At 66.8% G+C, this 19,400-nt stretch overlaps 2 protein-coding genes across 8 annotated transcripts; one reads left to right on the top strand and one right to left on the bottom strand.

Moving 5' to 3' along the window:
- Positions 1-1,340: 1,340 nt before the first annotated feature.
- On the top strand, positions 1,341-4,093 carry LOC101675923 (sphingomyelin phosphodiesterase 5). Of its 5 annotated transcripts, XM_004779440.3 has the most exons (7): positions 1,346-2,424; positions 2,506-2,578; positions 2,809-2,949; positions 3,022-3,111; positions 3,204-3,267; positions 3,351-3,486; positions 3,559-4,093. In XM_004779440.3, exons 1-7 carry the CDS (start codon positions 1,597-1,599, stop codon positions 3,649-3,651), a joined length of 1,425 nt encoding a protein of 474 aa, XP_004779497.1. In that variant the 5' UTR covers positions 1,346-1,596; the 3' UTR covers positions 3,652-4,093. The 5 variants fall into 5 exon arrangements, with proteins under 5 accessions (XP_044930115.1, XP_012904897.1, XP_012904899.1 ...); XM_013049445.2 differs by having other exon boundaries at positions 1,344-2,424; positions 3,351-4,093; XM_013049444.2 differs by having other exon boundaries at positions 1,345-2,424; positions 2,809-3,111.
- Positions 3,705-16,640, bottom strand: OPLAH (5-oxoprolinase, ATP-hydrolysing). Of its 3 annotated transcripts, none has more exons than XM_004779441.3 (27): positions 16,339-16,640; positions 12,643-12,866; positions 12,377-12,568; positions 11,754-11,853; positions 11,553-11,676; positions 11,283-11,478; positions 11,029-11,194; positions 10,805-10,943; positions 10,660-10,727; positions 10,258-10,523; positions 10,024-10,136; positions 9,768-9,938; positions 9,428-9,565; positions 9,196-9,334; positions 8,848-8,960; positions 8,456-8,607; positions 7,674-7,834; positions 7,493-7,594; positions 7,243-7,417; positions 5,632-5,816; positions 5,382-5,528; positions 5,158-5,292; positions 4,882-5,031; positions 4,641-4,798; positions 4,399-4,559; positions 4,176-4,273; positions 3,705-3,924 (listed from the first exon to the last, which is right to left on the bottom strand). In XM_004779441.3, exons 1-27 carry the CDS (start codon positions 16,580-16,582, stop codon positions 3,769-3,771), a joined length of 4,173 nt encoding a protein of 1,390 aa, XP_004779498.1. In that variant the 5' UTR covers positions 16,583-16,640; the 3' UTR covers positions 3,705-3,768. The 3 variants fall into 3 exon arrangements, with proteins under 3 accessions (XP_004779498.1, XP_044930052.1, XP_004779500.1); XM_045074117.1 differs by lacking the exon at positions 16,339-16,640 and adding an exon at positions 13,361-13,467; XM_004779443.2 differs by lacking the exon at positions 16,339-16,640 and adding an exon at positions 13,065-13,264.
- Positions 16,641-19,400: the final 2,760 nt, after the last annotated feature.

Raw genomic sequence — 19,400 nt, 5'->3', positions numbered from 1 at the left:
CAGCTGTGGACAGATGGGGAAGGGCCTGTGGGCAGTGCTGGAGACCAAGCAGTGCAGACAGGCTGCTGGTCCTTGCCAGGGTGTGTGTGAGAGATGCGGAAAGGGCGGCGGGGCCGGGCGGGGGGCGGCGGCGGGGTGGGGGGCGGCAGCCTGCAGAGCCGCCTCTGGCCCAGAAGAGGAACTTGAGAGGACGGGCCTGAGGAAGGGGAGGGCCTGGGCTGTGAAGGGAGAACGAGGGTGGCTGAAGCGGCGGGAACGCGGACCCCCGCAGAGGTGGCTCCTGCGGCATCCGTGTGCGCCCGCCAGAGGACTCCAAGGGGCCAAGGGACTCAGCCCCCAGCGAGGAATGCAGGAAGGAGAGGGTCATGGAGTGCACCCAGGAGCCCCCTGCCTCTCTGCCCTCCCCACTCCCAGGCCTGCTACTTCAGGGAATCCAGCCAGACCCCCAGGACAGGCAGGGAAGGACTGTGCGTATAGGGATGTGGAGATCCATAGATAGAAATCTCGCTCTGTCTGCCGAGAAGGCCCAGCATCGCGACACACCAGTAACAGGGAACACAGCCAGCACCAGATTGTGGTTTCTAAAGGCAATCAGGTTTTCCTGGAGAACTGGGAGTGGGGGAGGCAGGAAGCCCTGCACCTCGCCGCCTGTAGGCTTAATGGCAGCCCCGACTCAAACTACAGGGCAATTTAGGAGCAAACCCGGGAGATGAGGGGGGTGGGTCACAGCTCAGATCAGAAAGTGGGGCCCAGGCACCCGCTCTAGGAGCGCGAGGCAGCAGGTCCCGGGAGCCAACCGAGCAGGTGCGAGAGGCTCTCCGGATGGGAGCTGTTTTCCCTGTGGCTCACGTGCCCCGGGGGGAAGCGGCCGCACAAAGCCCAACCAACGGTCCCTTACCCCGAGATTGGAAGCTCCTTGGGGTGGGGTCACAGAGCCGTCACCACGGGGTCAGGCCTCTGGGGAAGCTCTTGGGACGCTCAGCCGGAGCCTCGGAGTCCGTCCCCCCTCTGGGGTGGGTCTTTGAACTCAGCGGCTGGACGTTGCAACAGAGGCAGACGGGTGGGGGTGGGGCGGACCCTGCAGTCGGGGCGGCCCGAGGGCCCTCGCAATTCCGCGCGGACTCGCCGGGAGGAGGGAGGGAGCGGAACGCAGCAGGCCCCGCGCTCCCTTCGCCAGCCCGCCTGCGCCGGCGAGGACGGCGCTCCGCTGGGTGCAGGCTGCTCCCCAGCCCGGGTTCCCGAGCCGCAGCGCTGGGGGTTCTCCCGGCGGCCTTCAGGGGAGGGCGGGGCCGGACGGGCAGGATCGGAGGCGTGGCTGCGAAACCGGGGTCTCTTTCGCTTTCCCTTTTGTCCCCTCCAACCGCCGCCGACACTCCGCGCCGGTGAGGAGCGCGCGGCTTCCCGGGCGCTCCGGTTTCCGCCCGCGCCCGCACCGCCCGGGAGCACAGCACCTTCCCGGCTCCGCGCAGAGGCTGCGCCACGTAGCCTTGACCCGCGACTCCCCTGCAGCTCCCGCGGACGCACCAACGAATCGATTCGCACGCTGGAGGCGACGGAGCCGCGGGGTCTTCCCGAGGCCAAGAAGTCCCGCGCGCCATGCAGTCCCCTCCCGACTGGCCCCCGACGCCCGGCACCCTGCGGCCCTCTCCCTTCCCGCACCCTGCCCTGCACGCCCTGCACCGCCTGGCCCGAGCCCTGCTCTTTCCGGCTTACTGGGCGCTGGACCAGCTGCTGGGCTGCGGGGCGCCGCTGGCGCGCGCGAACCGCCGCCGCGCGCTGAGAGCGGCCGCGGGCGCCGTGGGGGCGCTGCTGCTGCTGCTCCTGGCCGGCCTGCCCCTCGCCCTGCCCGGCCTGCTGCTCTGGCTGCCCCTGCAAGCTTGGCGCCGCCCCTTCTGCTACCGGCCCCCTCCGGAGTGCTGGACGCCCCCGGCGCCCTGGCGCCCCTCCGCTGAGCCCGCGCGCTGCTTCGGCTTCCTCAGCGCGAACCTGTGCCTGCTGCCCGACGGCCTAGCGCGCTTCAACAACTTGCGGCACAGCCAGCGGCGCGCCGAGGCCATGGGCGCCGTGCTGCTCGCCGGCCTGCGGCCCTCGCGCTATGGGACCACGGGCTGCAGTCCGCCAGGGCCGGGGACGCCCGGTGGGTCGCTGATAGCCGCGGTGCCGGCGGGGCTGGACTTCGTGTGCCTGCAGGAGGTGTTCGACCTGCGCGCGGCGCAGCGCCTCGTCCGCCGCCTAGCGCCCTATCTGGGCCCGGTGCTGTACGACGTGGGCTCCTTCGGCCTGCAGCCCGGACCGCACCTCAAGCTGCTCGGCAGCGGGCTGCTGCTGGCCTCGCGTTATCCGCTGCTGCGCGCCGCCTTCCGATGCTTCCCCCACGCACGGCGCGAGGACGCGCTGGCCTCCAAAGGACTGCTTTCCGCGCAGGTATAAGCCCACCGGCCGCGGGGAGAGGGCTGGGCGTGGGGTCGAATAGGCGACGTTGCTGGGCGGTCCACGGTGTTGCAGGCGCAGGTGGGCATCCTGGACGGGCGCCGCATCGTGGGCTTCCTGCACTGCACGCACTTGCATGCGCCGAGTGGTGAGCCCCGCGGACGGGTCAGCACGTGGGCCAGCGGTCTCCCCTCTCTCATCCTGGCGGCGGCGGGTCCCAGCCCTCGTCTTTGTCTCCGCTCCCCCCACCGTTTGTCCAAGGCCCGAAGCACCGCGAGCCGGGTGGTGGAGTGCCCTGCTGGGCTCGCAGGTCGGGGCCGGGCGGAGGCCGGGGTGGGGTGCGCATCCAGACTCAGCCTTCCTCCCCCACCCCCGCAGGGGACGCGCCCTTGCGCTGCCAACAGCTGACGCTTCTGCTGGACTGGATCCAACAGTTTGAAGCCCAGAGCCGCCCGGGGGGCGATGCCGTGGCCTTCAGCGTGCTTCTGGGTGACCTAAACTTCGACAACTGTTCTTTAGGTGAGGGGGAAGCCGCAGGGGGCGGGATCAGCGCCTGGCCCCGCCCACCGAGCGCTGGCCTCGCCCCCGCAGACCACGCAAAGGAGCAGGAGCACGAGCTCTTCAGCCACTTCCGGGACCCTTGCCGGCTGGGCACTCGCCGAGAGCAGCCCTGGGCCCTGGGTACGGCGCCGGCGCCCGGGCGGGGAGCGGTCCTAGGGAGGGCTCTGGGGCCTCGGCGCCCCCCGATGACCGCCCTCTCCGCCCCGCCCCAGGCACGATGCTGAACACCTCCACCCTGCGCCACTCGGTGGCCTGCTCTTCCGAGATGCTGCGGAGGTGAGTGCACACCTGGGGTCCGGCACCGCCCAGCACGGAGGGGAGCCCTGGCCTCTGGCCGTGATGACACCGCCCGTCCTCAGGGCCCTGGAGCAGGAGGAGGGGCGCCACCGCTACCTGGCAGGCCCTCCAGGCGAGGGCCCCCGGACTAAGCCTTGGCGGGGCCGGCGCGTGGACTATGTCATGTACCGGGGAGTGGCCGGAGGCCCGCTGAGCCCAGTAAGTGGCAGAATTCAGGGCGCTGGGCCGGCCGGAGCTGGGGCGACCCCTCAGCCTGACTCCTGCCCCCAGGAGGTGGAGCACGTGACCTTCAGCACCGCCCTGGCGGGGCTCACTGACCACCTGGCCGTGGGACTTCGGCTCCGAGTGTCTGTGCCCTCCTGACGCATGCACGCAGGCGCTGGCCCGGGTGGAAAGATGGACACGGAGGCAGAGCGTGAGCCTGGCCAGTTGCCGCGGGGACGGGGCGCCTTAAGAGCTGTTTATTGTGGGGGCCGTGCCTCACACTGCCTCCTGGGCCCTGCGGTACTCGTAGACGCTGCCGCGCTCGGGGAAGGCTGGGGGCTGCTGGGGCGACCCCGGCGGCGGTGGCGGCGGGGCGGGGTCATCCGGGTCCCCGTAGCCCCCACCGCCCGGTGTGTGCAGGCAGAACACGTCCTGTGGAACAGGGTGACAGGCTCAGCGCGGGCATGCCCTCCCCGCCAGACTGCCTCCCGCTGCGGCCCCAGCCAGCCACCCCTCCCTCCACGGCGGCCCGCCTGGACCACGGAGGCCCAGCGCGCGCCCTCTGCCCTTCAGAAACCAAATTAAATTCAGTTTCCGGTCATCTTTGCAACTCTGCTCACTCTGCGGAAGGCGGATCAATGGGGGGCTAGCGGGAGAAAGAAAGGATGGGGCGCAGTCCTTACCCCGGGGTACACGGGCACCGACGTCTTCCCCCCCAGATTCACGGTCCGGCCGTCCTTGCGGATAAGCAGGTTTAGGCCACGCGCGCCAGGCTCGCCGCCTGCCGGAAGAGGCGAGGTGAGGGCAACCCACGGGGCCAGGAGGGGAGGGACAGGGGAGGTTGGTGGGGAGACAGGAGGACACCCGGCCGCAGGGGCCCCGGGGGCAGGGGCTCGGGCCGCTCACCGTGGAGGCCGTAGGGCCGGAAGGCTCGGCGCTCGGTCAGCACGGACAGCAGCGCCTCCTCGCGGAAGAGCAGCTCGCGGATGACGCCATCGCCGCCCCGGAAGCGGCCGCGACCCCCAGACCCCAGCCTCAGCTCGAAGCGGCGCAGGATGACTGGGTACCTGCCCGGGGCGGGGACTTAGTGCGGCCGGCCCCGCCCCCGCCCCGCCCCGCCCCGCCCCGCCCCCGCCGCCGCAGCGCACCTGCTCTCCAGGATCTCCGGGTCGGTGATGCGCGTGTTGGTCATGTGGCTGTGCACGCCGCTGCGCCCGTGCCAGCCGGGGCCCGCGCCCGCGCCGCCGGCCACCGTCTCGTAGTAGCCCATGTGGGCATTCCCCAGGGTCACATTGTTCATGCAGCCCTGGCAGGGGCAGGTGGCATTTGCACTGGGCTAGAGGGGCACCGCCCGCAACATGCCCGAGCGCGCCCACCCACCCGCCGCACCTGCGAGGCGGCACAGGCCCCGAAGGCCCGCAGGATGACGTCCACCACGCGCTGGGACGTGAGCACGTTGCCGCCCACCACGGCCGCTTCGGGGGACGGGTCCAGGATGGAGCCTCTAGGAATCACCACGCGCACCGGCGCCAGGCAGCCCTGAGGGGAGGGGCCAGCTCTCAGGGCGCTCGGGGAATATCCCCGCGCCTACCCCGAGATCAGCCCTCTGTGGGGTCGCCTACGCCCCCAGGACGGTTCAGGGCGACAGCACACGCGCACGCGCACCTGGTTAAGCGGGATGTCGCGGCCCACCAAACAGCGCAGACAGTAGATGAGCGCCGACAGCGTGATGGCCCGCGGGGCGTTGAGGTTGCCGAACACCTCCGGCCCGGTGCCGCTGAAGTCGAACACGGCGCTGCCCTGCCCGCGGGGGTAGTGGAGGGGTCAGCCGCAGCCTGGTGGCCGAGCCTCCCAAACCCTCCTCCGTCGGCCCGCCGCCGCCGCCTGACCTGACTCAGGTTGATCTGCACGCGCAGGCGGATGGGGGAGCCGTCGTCCATGTGGTCCTCTGCAGACACCTCCAGGGGCAGGCCCCGGGCCTGCCGGGAGGTTCCGAAGGCCCGCAGCATGTCCCGCACGGCCAGCTCTGCGTTTGCCTGGCAGACAGAATGTTCTGTGGGCAGTCATACATCTTCCAGATGGTGCCGGCGCCCCCACCTCCCCACCCAGCTGCCCCCTGCCCAGGCGCGCTGGGCCCACCTGAATATGGCCCATGTAGGCCTGCACCACGTCCAGCCCGTACTGCCCAATGAGCTCCCCCACCAGCTGGATGCCTTTCTGGTTGGCTGCCACCTGCGCTCGCAGGTCGGACAGGTTGTCGTGCAGGTTCCGAGTTCCGCTGCAGCCGGGAATCTTGCCTGGAGCCCGCAGGGCCTCAGTCACCGCTGGACAGAGGAGGTCACCACTGAGACCCCCGAGCCCCCGGGGCTCCCTGGTGCCCCGCTCCACACCAGCCTCACCTCCACTGGGCACTGTACGGGGCACCCCATGTTGGCCCTTCACGGGCTCTCCCCCAGCCCCCTCCCATCTGCTCAACCTTCTCCTTCCCACACTCCAACCCCCCCAAGGTACCCCAGACGAGGACAGGCAGCTTTGCCTGTGACCTCATAGGAGCTGGAGGCTCCGGGGGCTGGCAGGGGCTCCTCCCTCAGCAAACCCTGCCTCCGTCTTTAATTCTCCCTGCCCCGGGTCCCCGCCACCTGCCACCCCCCACCACCTGCCACACACCCCCTTCCCTTTCTGGCCTTCCCTCCCCTCTTCCATGACCCTCCCCCAACCACACTGCCCCACGGGGTGTGGCTCTCTCCACCACTGTGAAGGGGTCTCTCTGTGCCTCGTGTCCCCCCAAACAAATCTGGGAGCCCCAGAGACCTCTCCCTAGTCTCCCTTGGGCCCTGGCCACTGCGTCCTCTGTCATGCACCTGCTCACGTCCCTCCCATGATTCTTGCCCCTTGCCCTCTGCTCCCCACACCCCAACCAAGAGGGTGGCCAGGCCTGGGTCACTCTGTGTGTGTGACAGCGGCCTGCAGCTCTGTTGCTCTACCCTCCACCCTGCCCACAGCACGTGCCCTCACTCTGGGATGCCCCCCTAGGCTCCCAGACCCCTGCCGCCTTCACCAGCTGTGTTTGCCACTGCTCCTGTGTCCTGGGCCACACTGCAAACCCTGCCCTGATTTCCATGTAGCTGCCCTGTGCCCGCCTGTTGTCGAAGCCTCCCTCCAACCCCTAGTTGTCCAAACTTGACTCCTCGCCCCGTCCACCAATCCCCCCCAATGCCAACCTTGATCTCGGAGACAGTTGTCCCTACCGTGATGCCTGCTGCCCACCTCGAGGGTCAGCACCACCCAGGGCAACCAGTGCAGGCCCGCTGAAGCCCTTCACAGCCACCCCTCCACCCAGTGTCTCAGACCCAAGCCCAGGAAAGTTCTCTAAGAGCCCGCAGTCCTTGGGCCCTGCCCTCACCGCTCTCTGCAGCCCCCAGACCCAGTGCAAACGCAGCACAGACTAACCACTGTGGGCCACTGCCTACTTTGTAACAGGTTTCTCTCCCTCCTTTGGCCAGTCCCATGGGTATCCTGGCCAGCTCCCCACCCCCAACATCACTGAGGCCTTCCTGGGCCCAGGCAGAATGTGCCTCAGAGCCTCTGGTCATCTCTGAGAGACGGTCTGCAACCACTGTGGGGTCGTGACCCACCCCCCAGGCTCAAGGCAGGCCTGGGCCGCTAGGCAGTGTCCCAGTATCCCCCCTGGCCTGGCTGTCAGGAGCAGCCCCGCGTCCAGCTCACCAACTCCGGCCCTACCCCACTCACCCTCCTCCTGGAAGACGCCCCCCTGGACGAGCTTGAACGACAGAAAGACAGCGCCCTCCTGCTGCAGTGTGGTGGAGTGGGGTGGCATGGAGCCCGGCGTGATGCCCCCGATGTCGGCGTGATGCCCACGGCTAGCCACGTAGAACACGGGCCGAGTCTGACCTGGCCAAAACACCTGGCGGCACAGAGCGAGCGTCAGCTGCTCGGCCAGCCTCACCCCCAGGGCCGCCCCAGCGGAGGAGGTCCTCACCGGCGTGATGACGGTCAGGTCCGGCAGGTGGCTGCCCCCGGCGCTGGGGTGGTTGCTCAGCAGCACGTCGCCAGGGTGGAGGTCAGCCCCCAGCTGCTGGATCTGAGGCCAGGAGACAGCCCAGGGTTGGAAGGGGCAGGGGTTGGGGGGGCCAGGGAAAGCAGGGGGGAACCCGCCAAACCTGGAACTGCACGGTCTCCTGCATGGCACCCAGGTGCACGGGGATGTGGGGGGCATTGGACACCAGCCCCCCATCTGGCCCGAAGAGGGCGCAGGAGAAGTCCAGGCGCTCCTTGATGTTGGTGGAGATGGCTGTTCGCTGCAGGATGCGGCCCATCTGCTCTGGGGGCACAGAGTGACGGGCAGCCGCTGGCCCCACCCCCAGTGCAGCCGGCCGACGCGCACACCAGCCAGACGTCGACCTGCCGCCTTCCAGGGGCGCCCAGGGTGGCAGTGGCTCATGTGCACCCAGAGAAGCCGCAGCCGGGCCACGATGCCCATGTGAGGGCCACCCCCTTCCTCTCCATCCTGCCTGGAGCCTCACCGAGAACCTGAGACCCCACCCGTCCCCCTCCAGCGTGCCCAGCACAGTAGGAAGCCAGTGCCCAGGCACAGGACTCAGGCGCAGCCCCAGCCCTGAGACCCCACCCGTCCCCCTCCAGCGTGCCCAGCACAGTAGGAAGCCAGTGCCCAGGCACAGGACTCAGGGCCTCGAGCAGCCCCAGCCCGATCCCGCAAGGACAGGTTCACTAGGCTGAGCCCACCTCCTGTCCACAGACCCCATGGCTGCCGGTGGGACCTAGGTACTCACCGGTGCCGGGGGACTGGCCATCCCAGCGCTGGGCCTCACCGCCCACCTTCCCCTGGGTCACACCCGCCTCTCTCCACACACCCCCGAGGGCCATACCGCCTGCTCCCCTCTGCCCTGGACACACTCTCCTACAGACGGGGGCAGCCACTGACCAGCAATGCTCATGAAGCGGTGTGAGAAGATGGACAGGTGGATGGGGTCAAGCTGGGCCCCCACTGTGCTTGGGGCCTCAGCCCCCACAGAGATGCGGATGTCCCCCGTCTCGGTCACCTCTGCCTGACAGCCCGGTTCCACCAGGATCGTGCTGAGGGCAGGGGCACAAGAGGCTGGAGGTGCCACGCCAGCGCAGAGCCCCCTTCCCAAGTTGACACCACACATCCCCAGGCTGGGCCCACGTCCACCCTAATGGGACCCTAGAGTCCCCCATAGTCTGTAGTCTCGGGCCCGAGAACCCTCCACCAGGACCCCGAGCTCCCTCGAGCTCTGGCAGCTGTGCCCCCAGCCCTCGCAGCCATGGCCCCACCCTCACCAGGCATCAGCCCACCTGTTGCTGTCGATGATGAGGCAGGGCCCCTGAAGCTTGTGCCCGAAGCCCAGCTCTCCCAGCAGGTACACGGGGGTTTCCTGGTACCCCCCCTCAAAGTAGCACTGGGTCATCTGAGGAGGGGGTGCTGAGTGCGCTTCCAGTGTCCAGCTCCCTGCTGGGTCTCCCCGCCCGCCCACGCCTGGCCCCACGTCCCTGTGGGTGTGGGTGTGGGTGTGGGTGTGGGTGGGCGGGTGGGGGGCTGAGTGCGCTTCTGGGGTCCGGCTCCCTCCTGGGTCTCCCCGCCCGCCCACGCCCGGCCCCACGTCCCTGTGGGTGTGGGAGGTGGGCAGATGCAGAGCCACCCACCTTGTCCACCCGGGGAGGCCCAGTCTGAGCTTTGGCCACATCCTCAAGGCGAAGGCCACTTCGGCCTGTGCCCCTCACGCGCACGTCGTCCACCACCACGGGCCGCTCAGGGATGACGAATCCAAACTCCCTCATGTACCTGCATGTCCCCAGCCCCGAGGGAACTCTCAGAGCAGGGCGGCCAGGCTGGTGGGCCTCCCACCAGCGCCCCCAGGGACGCGCGGTTGCCAACCTCTCCACAAAGGCGGCCCCAAAGTCGCCAGCCCTGGGCGAGCGGGCTGTGGCCGGGTGCTGGTGTGCAGACACCATCAGGGCGCAGTCGGTGCCCTGGTAGCGCAGGTGCAGGAAGCTCTCAGTGCTGATCTGGGACCTGGGGCAGGGGCCAGAGGGGCGCTCACACAGGGCCGCCTAACGGGACTCCTGTCCTGCCTTCCCCAGCCCTCCTTGACCACTGCCCCATGGGCCCCAGCACCATCTGGGAAATCGGGCGGTCAATCCACCTGGGGGGCGGGGCGCTGGGATACAGGCCTTGGCCTGGCCCGGTGCCCCCCAGCCCGCCCCTCGCTCCCCACCTGGGAAAGCCCTGGGCCCGCAGAGCGTCCACGCACTGCTCCTCCAGGCAGCTCAGCCTCTGGTCCAGCTGCATAAAGGTCTCAGGCGCATAAGGCAAGGAGCAAGGCTCCTGGGCCTCGTGCACCACGTCCGCCAGGGCCAGTCCCAGCGCTGACAGCAGCCCACTGTGCCTGTGGGACAGGGACCTCGGCAGTGTGAGACACCTCCTGACGCCAGCGCCCCAGCCTAGGACACGGGTGCCACTCCCACACGTACCTGTGAATGTGCACAGTGTCCATGCCCAGGGCCCGGGCAATGGCACAAGCGTGCTGCCCACCAGCTCCCCCAAAGCAGGCCAGAACATGGGCCGAGGGGTCATGGCCTCGTGCCTGGGAAACCAGAAGGGGGTTGGTGGCAGACCCTAACCCTGTCTGGCCGCCCAGCCCTCCCCCCGCTGGCATTGCCTGAGTGGGAGGCACGGGAGGGGGCGCAGGCATGGAGGGAGCATACCTGCGTGAGTGCGCGGATCGGCCGACACATGGCCTCATTGGCCACACGCACGAACCCCATGGCCACCTCCTCCAGGCTCAGGGGAGAGGCTGGGCAAGGCCCGTTGGTCAGGAAGCTGTTGACCTCGGTAGCCACAGCCTCCAAGGCCTTTCGGGAGGCCTCAGGGGACAGCGGCTGGTCCTCTCCAGGCCCAAAAATGCAGGGGAAGGAGGCAGGCAGTAGGCGACCCAGAACCAGATTGGCATCCGTCACTGTCACGGGCCCCCCTGGGAGGTGTGCAAGGGGTGGGGGTTGGGGGGTGGAGACGGGGCCCAGGACTGGGCAGCGGGGGCTGGGATGAAGGGGCGGGGCGGGCCTGGGCAGCAGGGGCAGGGCCCTGGCCGGGCAGACAGCAGCTCCTACCTTTGCGGTAGCAGGCGGGGCCGGGATGGGCTCCTGCAGACTCAGGCCCCACCACAAAGAGGCCGGACCTGGGACAGGGTGGGCTGCACTCAGAGGTGCCCTGGGAGGAAGGGCTGGGGGGCCCAGCCCAGGGGCAGGGGCTGACCTGAAAAAGAGGCGGGAGCCCCCACCCGCCGCCACTGTGTTGATGTCCAGCTGGGGGGCCTGGAGGGTGACACCCGCTGTGCTGGCCTCAAAGACATGCTCGAACTCTCCAGCATAACGGCTCACATCAGTGGACGTGCCTGTTCGGGGGAGGGACACGAGGAGTGACTCACAGACGCAGACACCCACGCACTGCCTGCCCCCCCACCCCCGCAGCCTTCCTACCTCCCATGTCAAAGCCAATGACAGGCTGGCCGCCTTCCACCCGGTAGGTGGTGGCCGAGTAGCCAACCACGCCCCCCGCGGGTCCAGACAGCACAGCGCGGGAGCCGCTGAAGGAATCCGTGGGTGCCAGGCCGCCGTCCGAGCGCATGAACAGAACCCGCACGTCCTGGGGTGAGCAGGTGGCCAGTGAGGGGGAAGGGGCCGGCTCAGGCTGGGGGTGGCTGGGAGGAGGTGGGGCGGGGTGAGGGGCTCACCTTGAGCTGGCCCTGGAAGCCGCGGCGGAAACCCTGTACGTAGCGCTGGATGGTGGGTGTCAGGTAGGCATCGGCACAGGCCGTGTGCCCCCGAGGCACGATGCGCACCATGGGCATGGCCTCCGAGGACAGGGACACGTGCGTGAAACCCAGCTCCTGGGCCAGTGCGCCCACCTGCTGCTCGTGCTGCGCCCACCTGCAACAGGAGCCAGCAGTCCTTGCCTCCGCCCGCACCTCCCGCCCGCCCCAGCCCCCGCAGCCCGCACTCACGTGTAGGAGTGCATGAGCACCACCGCCAGGCTGCGGATGCCTCGAGCCAGGAGCCCCTCCAGCTTCCCGCGCAGACCCCCGAGGTCCACGGGCTGTTGCACCTCCAGCAGGTCCCCTGTGCGGCCTGCCGGGAAGCCCGTTACCACCCTGTTGGAGGCCCCGGAGGCAACCCCGCACCCTAAGCCGGGAGGCCCCCCGCACCTTTGACAGGTGTCCCGGCACCGGGCTCCCCGCGGTACAGCACCACGCGCTCCTCCACCTCCAGCACCTCCTCGTACAGAACCTCAGGCATGGGCACGGCCTGGGGGCAGGCAGAGACTCAGAGGTCGCCCAGGCCTGAGGGTCCTTGCTGGGGCCCTGCGTGGGTGGGGCAGTGCAGGCCAGGGGATGTGTCCCAACAGGCCCAGGAGACACGGTCAGACAGGGCGGCCCCAGCAAGGCCCACCCAGGGGCCGGCTCCCCACTCCCAGGCACCTGAGTGTAGCCAAGGGCCCACCCCCACAGGGGCAGCTCCCTCCACCAACCGCGAAGGGGAGGGTCGGGAGGGTGGGCTCCTACCCCTCACCCTGTAAGGTCTGTCTTGTGTCGCTCCACACCCTAGTCCAGGACAGGGCATGGTGGCAGACAAGAACAGCACTACCTGTGAGCACTCTGAGGGCTTGGGGGACACAGTGCCTGCCACGAGTGCTGGAACCTCCCCTCTGCCTATCAGTTGATGGCCTTGGGCCAGCACTGACCAAGGACATCCCTCCCCAAGGGACCATGGCATCCCCGAGAAACATGAGCTGCTGGGCCCAGCCACCAGCTGGAGCGGGTGAGCTCACCAGATCAAAGAGGTCCTCTCGGGCCTGGGTGCCCACGTGCAGCAGGTCTCGGAAGCCACGTGTGACCAGCAGGGCCACCCGCTCCCCGCGCCGCTCCAGCAAAGCGTTGGTGGCCACTGTGGTGCCCATGCGGATGCTGGCAATGCGACTGGTGTCCAGCGGCCGGTCCCGGGGCAGCGGCATGCCCCCCTCCTGGGAACCCCATGGTCGGTGTCAGGCCTCTGGGCCCCAGGTCCCACCACACCCCGCCTTCCTGCCCTGGCCACCTGCTCCAGGATGCGGCGGATGCCTTCAGTCGGTGCGTCTGCATAGTTGGCAGGATCTTCTGAGAGCAGCTTCAAGACCCTCACGTGCCCCCCGGGGCACTGGGCAAAGACATCTGTGAAGGTGCCTCCCCGGTCGATGGCAAAGTGGAAACGCCCCTCGGGGCTGCCCATGATGATGGGGCTGGAGTCCAGCAGCGACTCTTCAGCCGGTAGTCCGGGAAGAACTGGACGGAGACCGCCGATCAGGCCACAGGCCCAGCAGGGCATCGGCGGGCTGGCAGCCTTGGGTAGAGATGGGATGGGGAGGGGCAGGCGGGGCGGAGGGGGGGGTTCCAGGTCCCGAAGGAGCCCTGGGCAGAGCGGGAGCTGCAGACCCAGCTCAGAGGGCAGGGTGGGTCCGGCGGCCTAGTGGCCTGCATTACCTGGCTCCCAGCGCGCCCGGAGCAGGTCTTTCGGAGGGGGACGCGCCACGGAAGCCCACGGGCCGGGGGGCCTGGGCTCTTTTGGCACGAAGAGGCACGGGGGCCGGGGGCGGGCGGGGGAAGCCCCACTCGCAGCTGCGCGACCTTCGGGCCCGGGCCCTGGGGGACGCGGGGCGGGGCCCGCGCAGACGGCGGGGCGGGCCGGGGCGGGGCCGAGAGGCGCGGAGCGGCGGGGGTCGCGCGGCCGGGACAGGGCGGCGAGGAGAGGGGCCCGGGCGCGCGGGTGCGGGGCCCACCTGGCGGGTCGGCTCCGAGCGGTCGGCGGTCTGCGGGCCCCGCGCTCCCGCCCCGCCCCGTCCCGTCCCCTGCCCGGAAGCGGAGCCCGCCCCCCGCACGACCGGTCCGGGCGCGCACGGCCCTCCCGGTTGCGTAAGGCTCGGCTCGCCGGGAACCGCCTCCCTCCTCCGCCAGGAGCCACCCGGGGACACGGCGGGGCGCGGGGCGGAGCGGGGCCAGGCGCGGCGCGGTGCTGGCGCGTCCCCGGCCTCCGGGCACCTCCGTTCCGCCGGCCGTCAGGCCCCAAGCCGGCCCAGAGGTCGCCGAGCCTAGGAGCCCCGGGGCCCACTCCGGGAGCCCCGGGGCAGGGAGAGCAGAACGCGCGGCAAAGAAATGCCAGCCCGAGCTGCGCTGGCACGAGGCGGCTCCGCCGCGGGAATGGGGCCAGGGCGCCGGCGGGAAGGAGCGCGGGTGGGGGGGCGCGCCCTGCAGAACCCCTTGCTCCCCGCGTGCTTGCAGATGCTGCGGGCAAGGGCCCCCTCCCCAAGCTATCAACACCCCTGCTGCCCGTCCAAGGCTAACCCCGCCGCAGCTGAGGCTGGAGCAGCAGGACCCCCACAACATACGGGCTGATGTCCCAGAAGCTGCGGGGAGTGCCCTGAGGAGGCAGACGGCTCTCCCACGCTGGCTGTTCCCCAATGGCAGAGAGGTGCCCGAGCTTGGAGTGGGCTCAAACTGTGCAGGGACTGGAGCAGGCCTTTCCCACTCCCTAGAGGGAACAATGTGTGTGTGCCGTGGAGGGGATGGGGGGGTGTCTCAGGCAGAGGGGACAGCGGGTGGAGAGGGCTTCACCTCATGTGCCAGGCCGGGTAGCCAGGCCAGCAGGGCCCCCCCAACACGCTCCCCTGTCCCCTAGGAAACTTGCCAGCCCTGCTTGGTCCCTGCAGGTGGGCGGGAGGTGGGCCGGGTGGGGACCACAGGCTTTGGGGTGCACCCCAGGCTGCAGCAGGGAGCTCCCATCTGCCTGCAGGCCTTTGGCAGCCTCAGCGTCCCCTTCCATGTGGTGGGGGAGGGAGGAGACATGGTTTTGAAAGAACTGGACCCTAGATTCAGTGACTCAGAGCAGTGCCCAGGTCTGCTCACACCTTCTGCTGGTGGCCCATGGCCTCCTCCACCAGCCCAGGCTCCAGAGGGTGTCTCCCCACATCCAGCCCTGCCTGGGCCAAGCGTGGAGGACTTGAGCTCCCACACCTCCCCCGTCCCTCTCGCCCAGCTGGGGCCCCCCATAATCAGTACAGCCACCACGCAGGAGCTCTACCTCTGCTTGCTCTGAGCAAACCACAAGGTGGTGGTCAGCAGCTCCCTTTCAGTCAGAACCCCCGCCTGCGTTCCCGTACAGCAGCTGCCCGGCGGACAGCCCATGCACTCGTCCACATGACTGGGTGATCATCCCACCAAATCCCCCACACGGCCTCTCCGACTGGGCCCTCAGCTGAGAATCTATCCGGAGACTTCCACGACCCACATCCTCCACCACCTGGGCAAGCCTTCTCAGTGCCCCCCAGCCACGCCCCCCTCCCCTCACACACCGCACCATCTTCCCCTTGTGGCTGGTGATCGTCCTCGTCAGCGCACACCTGCTGAAGTCCCCACCCACGCCCTTCCAGCAGCGCCCAGCGGCTCCGTCCCTGGGCTGCGCCTCCCCGGCGGGGTCTATCCTCCGCCCCACTCGTGTCCTGGCTCTCTTGACCTCACCTCCACTGAGATCATAGCTGGTAAGACCAAAGAAGGTCCCAGCCATCCCAGTGCCCGGTCCCGCTCTGACCACCCCGTGCGTCCCCCGTCCCCCAGCTGTGTGTGTGGGAAGCACCTACCGTGATGGGCTCCTGACTTGCTCCCCGACTTCCTCCTGCCAGCCTCCTTCAGCACACTTCTTGATGCGAGTGTTCCGAGGAGGGCCCCTCTGCTATGCCCTGAATGGCGTCCCCTCAAAATGCGTATGTTGGAGCCTACCTACCCCACACCGTGATGGGGTTTGGAGGCGGGATCTATGCGAGGTGATGAAGTCATGAGAGTGGGGCCCCAGGGTGGGATTAGCGCCCCTGTAAGAAGAAACGGCTTGCTCTCTCCAGAAGCTGCAGACGCGCTAGACAGCGGCCAGCTCTAAGCCAACAGCAGAGCCCCACCGAGAGCCCCGCCAGCACCCTGAGTTCGGACTCCCAGGCTACAGGACTGTGGGAAGCAAGCTGTTGCAGTGACCCTGCCTGCAGCGTTTGGACAGAGCAGCCCCGAGTGTAAGTCCCAGCTCCGGTCACACTGTCTCCCCCGTTGTTGCCTCAGGTCCCTCAGCAGCAGGGATGGAAGCCGGTGCCAGGACTGGCATGCCCCCTCCCCGTATCTCCCTGTGGATCTGCACAGCCAGAGGCTTCCCTGCAGCATGGTGCCTGTCCCCATGAGACTGGGGTCCCCTGAGCCTGCCCGCACCAGGGACAGTGCCCTACTTACAGAGCTGAGGCTAAAGCCTGGGAGCTGCCCTCACCCACCTCCTCACCTCAGCCTTCAGGCCCCTGACCTAGCCAAGCCTGTCACTTCTCAACAGGAGAACGAACCTCACCCACCCCATCCCATCAGGCCGGGAGCCCCAGAGGCCCAGATCCTGCGGTCAGGTTCCTTCCGACCTGCAGGGCCTTCCTGGTCCTCGCCTGCCCTCCCCTTCACCAGCGCTGGCTCAGCACGACGCCTCAACACACCCAGCTTGCTGCCACCTCAGGGCCTTTGCACAGACTAACTCTCAGCTCAACCCCAGCCTTGTGGCTCCCTCACTTGGGTCCAGCCCTGCTCCAACACCACTTTCTCGCGGCTGCACTTCTTCATATCGGTCCCCCAGCACCTTCCATTCCTGACAGGCTGCTGCCCTTGGAAGCAGGGCTTACCCCACTTTCCAGGCTCTTGGCACAAGTTGACGGAGTGAAGCTCCACAGGCCCTGGCGCTTCTCACCTCTTTCGGCATCCTTGAACTTGATGGTTCTCCTCCGGGACGGCCGGGGGCTAGCAGCCACCTCAGCTAGGATCCCTGAGCTGCAGAAGCCCAGGCTGCTGCCCCGGTTCCGAAGCACCAGCTTCAGCTCCTGGTTTTCCTGGATGAGCTGCACCAGCCGCCGCAGCTCCTCGTTCTCCTGCGCCAGCCGCTGGATCTCCTGCCGCAGGCCCTCGTAGCTGCTCAGGAGGGACATGCCCGGCATCAGGGGCGGCAGCTGCCAGCAGCTGGCGGGCTGGCCGGGGACAGTGGACCGGACCCCGTCATTGTGAGGTCAGTGGCCTCCCTGCCCCCGTGCCTCGGCCGCATTCCGGGGCCTGGCAGTTCCGATCGCCTTGAGTAGGGCACACCTGACCGCTGACCTCTGACCTCTGGCCCCTGACAGCCCAATGACTCGGGCCTAGAGTCCCTCTAGGAAGCCCCTTCTGCAGGGGAAAAGCTGCTTTTTTTCTTTAATTTAATTTAGCTTCAGTTAACATATAGCGTATTCTCCATTTCAGACGTGGAGCTCAGTGAGCCATCAGTGTCCTACAACACCCGCCGCCCACCCGCCCGCGCCCCCTTCATGCCCATCCCCAGCCACCCCGCGCCCAGCCCTCCCCTCCAGCAGCCCTCTGTTTGTTTCCTGTGGTTAAGAGCCTCTCATGGCTTGTGTCCCTCTCTGGCTTCATCTTACTTTATTCTTCCTTCCCTTCCTTGTTTCTTGAATTCCTCCTATCAGAGAGCTCATGTGGGCCTGCCTTTCTCCGACTGACTGACTGCGCTCGGCACGGTACTCTCCAGTTCCATCCACGTCGTCGCCAATGGCAGGATTTCATTTCTCTTTTCTTTCTTTTTTTTTTTTTAAGATTTTATTTATGTGAGAGAGACAGCGAGAGAAAGCATGCGGGGAGAAAGTCAGAGGGAGAAGCGGACCCCCGTGGAGCCGGGAGCCTGAGGGGGGACTCGATCCCGGGAGTGCGGAATCATGACCTGAGCCAAAAGCAGTGGCCCAACCAACTGAGCCACCCAGGCGCCCAAGATTTCCTTTTTTTTTTTTTTAATTTTATTTATTTATTTGACAGAGACCACACGCAGGCAGAGAGGCAGGCAGAGAGAGGGGGAAGCAGACTCCCTGCTGAGCAGAGAGCCCGATGTGAGGCTCGATCCCAGGACCCTGAGATCATGACCTGAGCCGAAGGCAGAGGCTTTAACCCACTGAGCCCCCCAGGCGCCCCCCAAGATTTCCTTTTTGATGGCTGCATAGTATTTATATATATGTGAATATATATTATTAATATTATATAATTATATATATTATTAATCTTAAATATTGTTAAATTAAATCAGATACTATTAAATATATAATACTAAAATATTACATATATTAGAGAGAGAGAGAGAGACACCACATCTTCTTGATCCATTCATCTGTTGATGGACATCCCGGTTCTTTCCAGTTGGGCTATTGTGGACGTTGCTGCTGTAAACATTCGGGTGCACGTGCCCCTTCGGATCACTGCATTCGTATCTTTACGGTAAATATCCAGTAGTAGGACTGCTGGGACGTAGAGCAGCTCAATTTTCAACTTTCTGACGACCCTCCATGCTGTTTTCCAGAGCGGCCGCACCAGCTCGCGTTCCCACCAGCAGTGCAGGAGGCTCCCCTTCCTCCGCATCCTCGCCAGCATCTGTCATTTCCTGAGTGGTTGATTTTAGCCATTCTGGCTGCTGTGAGGTGGGATCTCATTGTGGCTTTGATCTGTATGTCCCTGATATCGAGTGATGTGGAGCACGTTTTCATGCGTCTTTTGGCCATCTGGAGAAGTGTCTTCTTTGGAGAAGTGTCTGTTCACCGGAAGCTCCTTTATCCCAGCCTGGCGCGGACGTGGTGCAGGAAGAGGGAGTCGAGGATCCGGGCAACCCCACTGCCGCCAGCGGCAGCATCTCCACCTGCCGGTGCCTGTCGCGGGGCTGGGTGGCCAGGCATGGTCCACAAGGCGGTGGCAGCCAGCACGACCTCGGAAGGGGCTGGGAGAGTGAGCGTTCCCGCTGCCTAAAGGAGGGGGCTCTTCTGGCCTAGCGGCAGCAGGAGCCACACAATGAAAACCGGGGAGGCCAGAATCCAGGGACAGGGGTGAGTCAGCAAGTGCATCAGGCCGGGGCTGAGCCTGGGGCAGGGGTGGGGGGCAGTGCACATGGAGGCCAGGGGCCCTTGGGGAGACAGCGGAGACAATGTCGTGGGAGAGGGCGGGGCGCGCAGCAGGGAACCCCCGGGAAAGGGCTGAAGACAGCAGATTCCGGGTGGCATGGGAGCCCGCGTAAGGGGAGCAGTGAGGTTCACAGGTTCGAGGCCATGAAGGACTTCCTTCCCTCACCCGGGCGCTTCTAATGGGGTGGCTCTGCGCTTTGCCTGTCCTTCCCTTAGTTACAAGGAGTATTTATCTCACATCGTCATTTCCTTTCTGCGGGTCTGCTCAGGGCGGTTTCCACTTGTTAACAGGCAGGTTCTGGGAACAGCGAGCTCCAGGGAGGGGGGTGGGGGCTTCACAGTGCCAGCCGTGGAGGGGGCCGCCTCTGACAGCTGTGTTCCAGGAGATGGGGCAGCGACTGCCCTAAAGCTCGATGGACATGATGACAATTTTAAGAGTTCCTCTAACTAGGAACTCCCCGAGTCTCAGGGTTATGGAGGAGGGCATTTCTGCCAAGACTAGAGACCTTGGCTCAAAGGAATGACAGGCTCAGGGCAGTGAACCTCCAGCCCAGCTCCTCTCAGAGCGGCAATGTGGCAGGCAGAATTCAAAGGCCCCCAAGGATGCCTGCACTCCTGGACATACCCTGTGTAATCCAAGAAGGGAAGGGGCTTTACAGCCACAATAAAGTTATTTATACGTAATTACAGGAGGCATAAAGGGAGATTATGTGGGGTGAGACCTACTGAATCAGGTGGGCCCTTGGAAGAAGAGGTTCCTTTCTAAAGGAAGAGATCATAGCGTGAAAGACGTTCCGTGCAAGGGAGACTGTTTGCCGCAGAAGGGCCACAT

This window comes from Mustela putorius, unplaced genomic scaffold (assembly GCF_011764305.1).
Source record: "Mustela putorius furo isolate JIRA1106 unplaced genomic scaffold, ASM1176430v1.1 tig00537303_pilon_pilon_pilon, whole genome shotgun sequence".
In the NCBI taxonomy this organism is placed as follows: domain Eukaryota; kingdom Metazoa; phylum Chordata; class Mammalia; order Carnivora; family Mustelidae; genus Mustela; species Mustela putorius.
This window is presented reverse-complemented; position numbering and strand designations above follow the sequence as displayed.